Raw genomic sequence first — 12,368 nt, 5'->3', positions numbered from 1 at the left:
ATTTTCAACCCTTCCTCTTAATTCTTAAAAATCCATATCAGAAGATTAAAGTTACTAGCCATAGAGCATGGTGCTGATAACACCAAGATTGCAGGTTTGAACCCTGTATGGGACAGCTGCATATTCCCGAATTGCAGGGGATTGGATCAGATGATCCTCAGGGTCCCTCCCAACTCTACAATTTGATGATTACTTACCAAACAAAGAAGATGGGTACAGTAAGGCTTCAGGGATATGCTTTTAGCCCCAGCCTCTGAGGTCACACCAATTTCCCCAGACTCTCACATGTTTAGGCTGCAGCAGGGAGCCTCAGGGAGCTGTGAAGGTGTTCAACCTAAACTAATGAAGTAAGAACCACAGGACTTTGGCAGCAGGGCTGAAAGTGCTGCCGTGTTGTATCAGTGTTGTCTTTTGATAAACAAGGCCTGAAATAGGCTGTTCTTTGTGCTTCTGTTTGATTGTCTCTTGGTCCTCAGAACAGCCTTAATTCCTCTGAGGAGCTGCCCTGTTTGGTGATCTTTCAGGCATTCTTCTCTGTTTTGCCAGTCCACCTCACGGAGGGAAAACACTGCAGAGAGAAGGTGTGACTCAGTCACAGGGATGAAGCAAGGCACCTTCCTGATTCTTGCCATTCAAGACTCATCAGTGCTCCTTTGTGTACCTCTTTACAGCTCTATTTAGCTTCAATTTCAGCTCATATATTCACAATAGCTCTTCCTATTTTCATCCATTTGTCTACATGACACCATCTTGGGGGATGAAGGAAGTTAGTTCTGACCACGGCAACATTAGACTCAGCCTCACTTATTAATCCAAGAAATGATTATGGAAAATCTAAACTGCACAGCTGAAGCTGATGTGCTGCTTAGAAAGATTTGGAAATAACACCGGGGAGTTGGAAAGTAGCCCTGGTGCTTTATATGAGCCATTAATGCTTAAAAAATGTGCCTGCAGTGCTTGAAGCTTAAGTGCTGCTTGTGGGGTAGGGTGTTGAAGTGTTCTGTGTTTGCTGCCAGCCTTCAACCTCCCTTTTAATTGAGTAATATTGTTCACTTGGAGTAACTCTACATTTTTCTCATTACGTATCCTTTCTGGAGAAGACGTATAATAAATACAATTAATGGAACCATTCTTGATTCAGATTTTTGGTTGGCAACTGAAAGCTCCCATTAATATGTAAAACTGTAAGCTTCTTTCACATTTGCAGCCCTAAACAGTTCACTAATAATCTTTCTATCAGCAGATTTGCTTCATAAATTCCTTTAATAGCAAGTAATCTGCTCCAACTGCTAAGGAATGATTTGCTTGACCTAATTTTAATATGATTCCAGCCCTATAGTTTCATCCCAATGGTATTCTTCAGAGAGCCTTTCATTATTCATATAGGTGTGATTAAAAGCAATGCTATGTGTAACCTTAGAAATATTAAAAGCAATGTTATGTAACTTTAAAATAATAATAATAATGTGTGTGTTTGATTCCCCCCCCTTCCCTTTAGGCTTTAGCAATGGGAATGATGACAGAATACTATCATTACATCTTTACCACATTGGTAAGTAGCTTATAGGAATCTGCTGGCGGTCTCAGACAAAGGCCTTTGGTTTCTTAATTATATTGCTTGACAAAGTGAAAGTGGTCTCTCAGGAATAGAAGAGAAAGAAGTACTGAGTGTTTTCTCCTCTTGATTTTGATAAGTTGCAGCGGAAGCTCTGGAGGATGGTTTAATTAATGTTCGTAAGTATTATTCTGGAAAACTGACACTCCTTGCGACGAAAGTGGAGAGCAAAACTGATTTTACAGTTTTGCAGACAGTTATTTGTTCTGGAGAAACACACAGCATGCAGTTCAGAACGAGCAGATCACTTCTCCTTTCTTTTTGGAGGAGACTTGTTTGATCCTATTTGTTTTGCAATAAAAAAATGTTTGTCAACACCTGGGAACATTTCCGGTTTTTAGACAGCTTGTTGTATTTTGGCTCTTGTAATTAGATGGGGGAAAGTTCTATCTGAATAGGAATAGCTTTGGTCCCCTTTGTAAACCTGGTAGCCACTTGAAAGAATAGACAGGAGCACGGAGGAAAGTCTCTAACCATTTGCCTCCCTAAGTCATAATGAGATCGTGCCAAAAATCTGCATTCTAGCTTTCTTGCATTCCAGTTTTTGCCCTACACCCTTAGAGGAACTCACCAACATACAGGCAGGACTTGGAGCTCACAAACAACCAGAAAACTCCAGTTGTTAGGCTTTTAATAGATATACATTATAGGAAACAGAGGAGACTCTTGGAGTCCCATGAACTGCAAGAAGATCAAACCTATCCATTCTGAAGGAAATCAGCCCTGAGTGCTCACTGGAAGGACAGATCGTGAAGCTAAGGCTCCAATACTTTGGCCACCTCCTGAGAAGAGAAGACTCCCTGGAAAAGACCCTGATGCTGGGAAAGATGGAGGGCACAAGGAGAAGGGGATGACAGAGGACGAGATGGTTGGATAGTGTTCTCGAAGCTACCAGCATGAGTTTGACCAAACTGCGGTAGGCAGTGGAAGACAGAAATGTCTGGCGTGCTCTGGTCTATGGGGTCACGAAGAGTAGGACACGACTAAACGACTAAACAACAACAACAATAGGAAACAGAACAGCAATCCTGAAAGTTTTGCAATAGTTTCTAGAGCCATTCAAAGGGTTTTCACATTTGAAACCTTAAATTCTGCCTGCATCCAGAGTGTCCAATGGAGCATTCCTTCCTGTGTGGGGAAGGGCCATTGCTCAGTGGTAGAGCATCTGCTTTCCATGTGGAAACTTCATTCCCTGGCCTCTCCAGGTAGGGCTGGGAGGAACTCCACCTGAAACCTTGGAGAGTCGCTGCCAGTCAATGTAGACAGTCGTGAGGAAGAGATACCAATGGCAAAAGGCAGCTCATAGTCCCATGCACCCAATGAGGCTTGTATTGTGTGGAAAGAATGAGATGACTAGAAAGGGACATGCATCCTCATTCCAGTTAGCAGCCTTCTGCTGTCAAGCAGCATTTGTTGGTTTTGATATGTCTGTGAAGTGGAGGGGAGAGAGAAGCCTAGCAGATTAAAGTGGATTTCAAAATGAGCCACTTTCAGATGCTGCTGCTGCTGCTGCTGTAAATGTCAGCCGTCTGCTGCATACTTTATCGGCACAGATTTCTTCTGGATGTTCCTGCTGGAGATCCCGAGTGATCCAGTGGTTAAGCCCAAAATAATGGCAAGGAGGCAGATGGTGGCAGTTCTACGGCTAATTGGACCAAGCCTAGTAAACTGGCTTGCTGGAAGTCTGTCTCTCTTAGTTCCTTTGAAGAAAGAGCAAGGGGCCAGGCCAACCCATAAATGAATCGAATAAATAATAAAATAAACATGTCATAAAAGTTCTGCACTTCATGATCAGGCTTCTGGACTAATTACGTATCCCCATTTGCTAATTAGGTCTCGGGAGCAGGCTGGTGGGAGGGTGGGTGTTTTGCCCCCCTGAAGAATTGAATGTAAACTTCAGCAGTTGACAACTGAGGATAATTTGGGACATGCCAGGAGATGATAGATTTTTATGCTCAGCGGAGCCATGTAACTTCTATCACTTTTTGGCTCCTCTGCTTTATTAATTACTTCTTACCTGACACAGCGAAAGTCGTGTCCAATAAATTTTCTAGTCACGCTGTTTAGCTGTGCTGTTTGGAAGTGTACTTTCCCATGATTGATTTGGAGCCTAATGTAATAGCTCATTAATTCTCTGAACTGTTGTGCATATTTATTATAGTTTTGAGTAAACAGGAATGTGTTTAAATTACATAATTATTTATGCTATTGTCCAAGGTAGTCTGGAAGCCACCCAAAATTTAAAAAGTCGGGGGGGGGGGGGGCGACGACTTTGGGGCATTATTTCAAGCAGTTCTGCACCTAGCCAAACCTGTTTCCCTATGCTGTGGGGGAAATTTGCCACCTCCTATCATGTCTTGGTCATGCCATCTCTTAAATTGTTATTGAGAAGTGCCAGACACTTTTGCACATTCACTTCTGTTCTCTCCTCCTAAAACACTATAGTCAGGAAGATGGACTAAGTCAAACTATATGTGGTAGTGTGGGTATGTATACTGGAAGATTAATGTGTGATTGGACTATATCTTGCCAGATAGGTAATTAGGTCTTGGCACTTCTCAGCTGTGTGATAATACTGTATAATTCTTACTGCTTCTTCTCTGTCCCCACCCCCACCAACTAAATAGTGTCTTAAAACAAAGGTGGAAGGGCAGCTCAGTGTTTTGGAAAGTCACTGTGCATTGTAGCATAGACCCAGAAGAAGCATCTACGTGACCTAGTCACATTGTGAAAAATGATACTATAAACTCTAATTGGAATTTGGAATGTTAACTATCTCTGAGATTAGCTTGGGTTCTTGCATTAACAATGAACAATTAATCATATGCCACTGTCTTGGAAGGGGAGGGGGCTACTGCTGTGCCTTCTCTCGTTCTCTCTCTGTGTGTGTGTGCGTGTGTGCACTGTTCTGTCTGTCTGTCTCTCCCTGCCTTTTACTGAATAAATAAGCACATCTTGTTTGATCCCTGCCAAAACACTGCTGCTTCAGAAACTAATAACAAAATTTCAGCCTTTGGCAAGAAAAGTAAAACTTCACATTTCCCATACAAAGGCTAAATTTTTGTCCAGTTAATAGAAGTGGACATTCCTGCCTGTTGAAATCAGGCAGGTGCCTTCACTGTACTCTTTTTATTTTGTTGATATGTTTACCGTTTTCCATATCTATGCTGAACAAACTAGTTAGAGTGGTACCTTGGTTTGCATACGTCTTGGTTTGCATACGTTTTGGATTACAAACATGTCAAACCCGGAAGTGCGTGCCCCGGTTTGCAACCTTTTTTAAAATTACAACCCTTCTTTTTTTTTTTGGATTACGAACAATTTTTTTTTGGAGGCCCCATTGGCGAAAGCATGCCTTGGGTTACAACCTGTTTTGGTTTACAAACAGCCTCTGGAATGGATGATGGTTGTAAACCAAGGTACCACTGTATGTAGCCCTATTCAGGTATTCTCCCTCACACAACTGACAATCTTGTGAGTGGCAGAATGTTGCAAAAAAAAGGGAATATGGTTCTGCTTGTGAATTTGTAGATTTTAGCACTGGAGAAAATTTGTTGAACTTGGGTCTTTCTATTATGTTCCTGCATATAATATCTGATATCTGACAAACCACCGAAAACTGGCTTATTAAAGCAGAAAAGCCTAACACTTGCCTAATTCAGGTTTATGGAATGTTAGTAAACAATGGAGTATGCAGCTCACTGACTTTGCTTGACTTTTCCGCATATTGTTAATGGCTATTCAGGTTCGTTTGGGCTCTCAGTGCAGATGTAGGTAATCAGAAGCAGTATAAATTAGTCATTTATTTTCATGTACATGTAACGTTGTTAGCAATTAATTCAATGCACAGTATTCTGGACTTTTTGAGCACTGTTTATTATTCTAAAGTCACCATAATTGCATTGGAGAGGGCAATAAATACTTGTTTGAATGGAAAAGATTCAGGATGTGTCATAGCTACTACAAATGTCCATCCTTTCTTCTCTTCCTTCAGGACCTCTTTGCTCTTGATGTGGAGCCATATCGGTATAGTGGGGTTAACATGACTGGATTCAGGATTTTGAATACAGAAAACAGCCAAGTGGCATCCATCATTGAAAAGTGGTCCATGGAACGATTACAAGCACCTCCAAAGCCTGATTCAGGTTTGCTGGATGGATTTATGACGGTAGGAGCACAATCTACAGTTTAGTTCATGTGGACCTACAAACGTTTTAGAATTTCAAACTTCCCTTTTAGCTGTATAGTTGGTTTTATTACACATTTCCTTCTCAATGCTTTATTTTGCTGTCTTCAACAAGATGTCTCATCTCTCAGTCTGTGATATCTGAGAAGTGAAGCTGAGCAAATCACATGAAGTATATATCAGAGTGTTTGGCCTGAATCATACAACTCGTTGTGGAAGCACCAGATACTAAGATTAGAATTTCATTCTAGTACATATATATTTTAAAAGAGGGTTGGGGGATCTGTTTTTAGGAGGCTTCATGTAATCTGCCAGGAAAATTTGGCTTTTAAGTTTCTGTTGTAATTTATCTGGGTCTGAGTGAACTTCTACTGATGTGAAATGGGGGTTTACTTTCATACTGTTAAACTTTCATGATGGCCAGATGACTGCAAATAAACAAAACTACTAAGATTGGAAGGTTGAGGTTTAGTACTGGCATGAGGGCACAGAAGAATGGGCTGCCTTTATTTTTCCTAGAAGGCTTCACAGGAATGACACTGAGTGGTGGAATTAAAAAATGGTGCCTCTGATCCAGCAATTGTCCAGGGGGACTGCCTTCTTTCACATACACCTTGCAGCATTCTCAAAATTTAAGCTGGACTCTTCCGTAAGGGGTACATAAATATTGTGGTGGTGACAATGAGGGAATAGAAGAGTTTTCATCCATCCTTCATTTAAATCACAGTAAATATCTAATAGATGGCCATGAAACTCTTACAGTTACATTCCACACAATAAGCACAACAGCACTGAATGTGCTATCTGGAGGAAATATCACATTTCCCCAGGTGTAATATAGGTGTGAATGATTGATGGGGGTTGCACTGGTAACATGGACATAGGTGCAGCCTCACACATGCTCACACTGCCAAAACATTGGCATAGTCTTCTATTTTAGATTTGACTTCTTTCAGTCTTAGTATATACTTTGCTGCATTGGGTTTTTGAAAGAGGGTAAGATTTTGTAATTTAGCATTTAAGTCTCTACATTTGCAAAAAAGAAAGGAAGAAAAGAAAAGCCGGGGGGGGGGAGTGAAACTTTTGCTTACTAGATAAAGGGTTATTGTCAACACTGGGAGCATTCCCATTTGTTTAATGCAGTGGGCTTATATTGCTTATACATTTCATGTTCTCTTTTTCTCCTGATGTTGTAAGGCAATAGGAATCTCGTCGCAGTTCCCTGTGTCTGAAAGAAAGACCCATTATTGGTGGTGCTAACACAGTCATTTGTCACTATATAAGATTCTAGAGCTTATGCATTTTTCCCTTGGCTTTATCTCTGAGCTATAGTAGGAAATAAAGAAAAAAGGAATTGGATTCGTTTATGAAGTCTCATGGCTCAGTTAACCCCTTTAATTGGTTCCTAGGAGCTATCATCTGAGTCCATCTATTCAGCTGCACAGTAATGAATGTTTTGCGCTTTCCGGGCAAGTAGGGTGGCAGTGGTGTAAGGGAGAATTTCCAAAGTTGCTTTGTTAGATGTTCCTCTTGGCTATCGAAAGCTTATCTTCAAATCTATTGCTGACAGTGTGGCAGCAGCCAGTGGGCTTTGCTGTGCCACAAGTTATGGATTATCCTCCTGTTACTAGCTGTAGGTCTCTCTTGCAGGGAAAGGAGTCCAGGGAGCCACAATTAGATGAGCTCCTCCTGCACTCCTGGTTCTTCATTATAGAACAAGATGGGAGCTAACATGAGATGCATTGTAGTGGAACAGTGCTGTTTCTTTCATGTGAACTGTCCATTCATCTCATGGGGGCAGAGGGAGTCCAGTTGCACTTTGTCGTTGTCAGATGATGTGCTTTGTTTACAATTCACTCACCCTTTTTATGAGGAAACATATGACGCTCTCTGATGTTTGCATTCCAGAAAGGTTTGGTTCTGCCACATTATAATAGAAAGTACATAGGAAGCAACTCTATACCAGGTTAGACTGTTGATCCATTTAGCTCAGTACTGTCTGTGTTGATTGGCAGTGACTCTCTCCAGGGTTTCATAATGGGAGTCTTTCCCAGCCCCACCTGGAGATGCTGGGGGCTTGAACCTCGGGTCTTCTGCATGCAGAGATCAGAGGCTCTCCCATTGAGCCATGACCCTTAAGTGTCAAAACTTAAGTGATTCCAAGTTACTTTTTGTTTAGACTAGGCAGGGGTGAGTAGAGAAGAGTCAAATGCCACCAGCCTTTTACACACAATGGCTTTTTATATAATATTGAATTTGTTCTAGATGAACATTCCCTACAAGGTGCTTGCCCTGTTCTTAAAGCAATGCAAAGGGTTTAGCAAGATCTTATCGGATTAGGATTATTTTTTTGGTGGGGCAGGGATTTTTCTTCTTACAGCTATAACAAAGAAGCACTATTACTGTGACAGAAAAGAGCTAAAATGCTGCCGCTAGGGACCTAAGTCTTGATGGAAATTCAAGAAAATGGTTTGCAACTAGGATTTTCAAGCTAATTTGCCATGGACAAATTGCTTAAACACTTTCGTCATGTCTCTGATTCCCCCAACCACTGCAGTCGTATACAAACACTTATTCAATCTACCTCACAGCATGTCTGAGAGATTAATTAGCCAATGCTGGTATGATACTTAGAAAATCTAAACCGCTGCATCATTATTAATAAGGAAGTCAGAGAAATTGTCATGCTTCCAAGTGCTGTCTAACTATAGAGCTGTAACCAGAAATAACTTTTTTGAATTAAAATGTGAATTATATATATTCAGTAGAACTGTTTTCTGGAGAATTAAAAGCAATTGGAACAATATAAAGGAAAATGAAAAGTGAACAATAACCATGTTTATGCAGTTCGAACAACATGTATGAAACTAGATATTCTTTAATTTGGCCACCTCTAAAGAAGGTGGAATTAATTCACCTTTGCAAAAAATGTTAAGTCTAGTTGGCTTGACCTCAGTGTTTCTAAGCACCCATTTCTATACATGTGAGGCCATTCAGGATCTCATAATGTATTTTATAAGTGAAATTGCTAATTTCAGTATCAAAGGGCATCCTTTTTCTGTCCATCAGTGAGTGGAATCTATTGCAAGAACAGTGCCCTGTGGGGTACTATCTATACATAATATATCCAGCAGTTTAGGATGCACTCTGTAAATATAAATTATTATTAGAGCATGTTTCCAATTTAATTGGGACATGCTAAATCAAGAAAGTTGTTTTAATTTCATGTCTCCTGGGAAACTGATTTAGCTTAATGATACCGATGGCTGCTTATTTGGAACAATATTAGCATAAAAATCTGCCTAATGGGTGTGCATTTAGCTAGTGCCAATTAGTTAAATGTCACTTAGCCAGGTGTTAATAGGTATAAAATTCTGACGTCTGGACACATGGAAAGATACCAAATCAAAATTAAGGTTAGATATTTTTATGAACAGTCTGGCCGCTTCTTTCATTAAATGATTTTTTAAAAATGGGACGGAATCAATTTTCATTAAACCTTTAATCTCCATGGACAGTGTTTGTTCTTCCAAAAGGTTAGCCAGTAAACTCTAGCACCTGTCCCAAAGTGGAGACCATAATGCTGATGCAGGACATCATGGCCACGTGAAAGGTCCTCTCACGGTGTAGTGGGTGAGAGGGTTCTCCCTCTACTGACCTGGGCAGGTGATGGGTGCTTATAACCTTGATTAGCCTAATCGTGTGGAGGCAGGAGGTGGGGAGTTGCTTCCCCACACAACCCCAGAGCCAGTGTGGTGTAGTGGTTAAGAGCAGTGGACTCATAATCTGGTGAACCGGGTTCGCTTCCTCGCTCCTCCACATGCAGCTGCTGGGTGACCTTGGGCCAGTCACACTTCTTTGAAGTCTCTCAGCCCCACTCACCTCACAGAGTGTTTGTTGTGGGGGAGGAAGGGAAAGGAGAATGTTAGCCGCTTTGAGACTCCTTCGGGTAGTGATAAAGCGGGATATCAAATCCAAACTCTTCCCTCCTTCTTGTGTTAATAGCTTCAGGGTCTTATAGGAGCACAGGCATAGTTTGCTTGCGTATAATGTACAGTTGTCCGCAGCATTCAGCTTTATGCGCGGGGACATTTTCTATCCATGGAAATTTGTTTTTGTATGTAGATCACCCTTGTAGGAACTTTTCTGTAACATAGTTGCAGTGCTGCTCACAATCAGTCAGTGTATCAAGTTTATCGATGAAAGAAAGCTTATGCAAAACTGCATCCCATTCACTAAAGATGATGCAGTAAACAGTGTTGCACACAAAGTACAATATAAAAACCAATACAAATGAATTCATTGGGTCATAGCCCTAAATAAATTTGACTTGTTAAATTTTCCTTCCCTTTTGAGGAATGGTGGGTAGACCATGCAGCTAGTAAATCATTGGGGTTTCTCTTTAAAATGTACATAATTCTGGCTGTGGTAGAGAACTTAACATTTCCCAACATATAAAGCAGTTATGAATCTACATGGGTAATGCATTTTTTTTTAAAAAAAAACATTCATGTTGCATGCTTACATTGATTCTTGGCAGCACATCCAGGTTTTTACGCCTTTCCTACTAATTTATTTGTTGTCATTTACAACCAGAAGCGTTATATTTATCCCTCTTCTCCTAAGCAATCATATATTGTCTATCAAATCCCACCAGTTTTACCTGTGTGTATTTAGTGATCCCCTGCATTTCTGTTGTGATCAGCTCTCAGGTGCCAAGATATTTCATTATATTTCCTTTCCGGGGCGGGGGGGGGGGGGAATTGAGCTGGTAAACATGATTAGATACGGACAGAATGAAAAAAAATGGTAAAATAGATAAAGAAAATGAGAGGAGAACTTGAGGCTTAATGCTCAGCCAACCAGCCTCTATCATGATTAATTCCTCTCTGCAGCTTAGAAAAATATAAGCCCATTTTTCTTGGAGGATACTCTATATTGACCTTCTACTTTAGCATTTTCCAGCCAGCAAAAAGCCTCCCTATGCTACCATAGTCTGCTAATAAGGAGAACATTAAAGTATGACATTAATATTTAGAAATCGTACTGTTCATATCAACATAAGATGAAAGGAGATAACTGTATCAGATGATAGGCAAAAGCAATTAGCAAGGAAAACTATGATAATAAGGCACCAGACCTTGGTAGGTCATCTTAATTATGCATACTTAACTGTGACTTGCGGCAGAGTATACCATGAAGATTAATATGAGAGCAAATGGAACTATTAAGCCATATGATATTCTTGCTACTATCTTTAGTTTTTTGGCCTAAATTTACATATTTCTGCACATGTACATTCAAAGCTCTGTGATATATTCATATTCATTTTGTGGCAGAGGAATGCAAGTTCTTTTTACTGGACTTGAAAAACAACCATTTTAATTACATATCGATACCCTTGAAAATAATGTAGTCTAAAAATACTTTTTTTAAAAAAAACCTGCTACAGAATTGATGTTAAAGATATAGGTTAATAACTTCTTAAGAAGTCAGGCCTAGCTGATCTAATTTCTGCTTGTAACTGTCCACATATCACCTCATAGGGTAGAATCTAACACAGCACTTGAAGCACTGTGCTTACCAGGAGAAAGAGAGGGGGATGTGGCAAGGAGATTGGCATGGTGCAAGTTCTTTTGCCACTGCACCCTGCTGTCCACCCCCCCCCCCATAAGAACCACAATGATGGGAGTCTAGATGTGTGGTACCGCTCCTCCTTGCTGGCCACCTGTGATACGTAGCTGATCATTTGTGGAAGCTGTCATAAGGAGGTTGAAGGAATGGCGTGGACTGAAGCTGGGTACTAATATAAATATCCTGATACATAATACCGTCAAATCATTATCAGCATGTGGACATATACAAATACACATTTCATCATCTTTCCATTTTTCATACATTTTCCTTATTGCCAAGGGTACAAGGTATAGGGCAGGTGTGCAAGTAATAAAAATAATCAGTATCCCACAATAACTAAAAATGCAGTTTTATTTTTATGGGTGTTTGATAGGTTTAGGCCTCAGAATGAGTGTCTTCTTCGTCTTCTTAACACGTTGGTAAACACGTAAAATCTGTGTAAAGCTTTCAAGCTCTAATCACACAGAGTTGGCTTTGTATCACAGTTTTCATACTTGAGTTTTTCCCAGCAGTGCTTTAGAAATCAATGAATGAAAATCTGTTAGTGTAGTGACGGTGTTGGCAAACAGTGGACACTGTGCACTGCAGAAGCTGACAGGCAGCATTGAATACTAAAGATTGTTCAGGCGAGGAAGTGTTATCTTGTGACTTTTCCCTCCTCCTGTCTCCCTGCACTTCTAGGGAACTGTGATGTCCAGATGGCCAACACGGGAGGCAGAAGAAAGAGTCTCTCTGATACTGCCTTTCAAAGTTCGTTTCTTCCTTAGACTTCCAGCTCCTTTTAATTATGTATTTTATGGCAGTCTGCACAAGCCACTTACATTTTAGTCTGTGGACTATGAAATCTTTGGGCCAAGTTTGAGGATAAAATCTTGGGGCTCAGCTTGAGCTGATGTGACAGAACCTGCTGTGGATTTCAGATCTGAGCTC

At 40.6% G+C, this 12,368-nt stretch overlaps 1 protein-coding gene across 2 annotated transcripts in view; it reads left to right on the top strand.

The window, feature by feature from the left end:
• The window catches only part of GRIK2 (glutamate ionotropic receptor kainate type subunit 2), a 433,821-nt gene that overhangs the window by 184,628 nt on the left and 236,825 nt on the right, over positions 1-12,368 (top strand). For both annotated transcript variants that reach the window (XM_077926142.1, XM_077926141.1), the window contains exons 6-7: positions 1,499-1,552; positions 5,610-5,783. In XM_077926142.1, the coding sequence (XP_077782268.1) occupies positions 1,499-1,552; positions 5,610-5,783 (228 nt within the window). The remainder of the gene's footprint in view (positions 1-1,498; positions 1,553-5,609; positions 5,784-12,368) is intronic.

Source organism: Podarcis muralis, chromosome 3 (assembly GCF_964188315.1).
Source record: "Podarcis muralis chromosome 3, rPodMur119.hap1.1, whole genome shotgun sequence".
Lineage (NCBI taxonomy): Eukaryota > Metazoa > Chordata > Lepidosauria > Squamata > Lacertidae > Podarcis > Podarcis muralis.
This window is presented reverse-complemented; position numbering and strand designations above follow the sequence as displayed.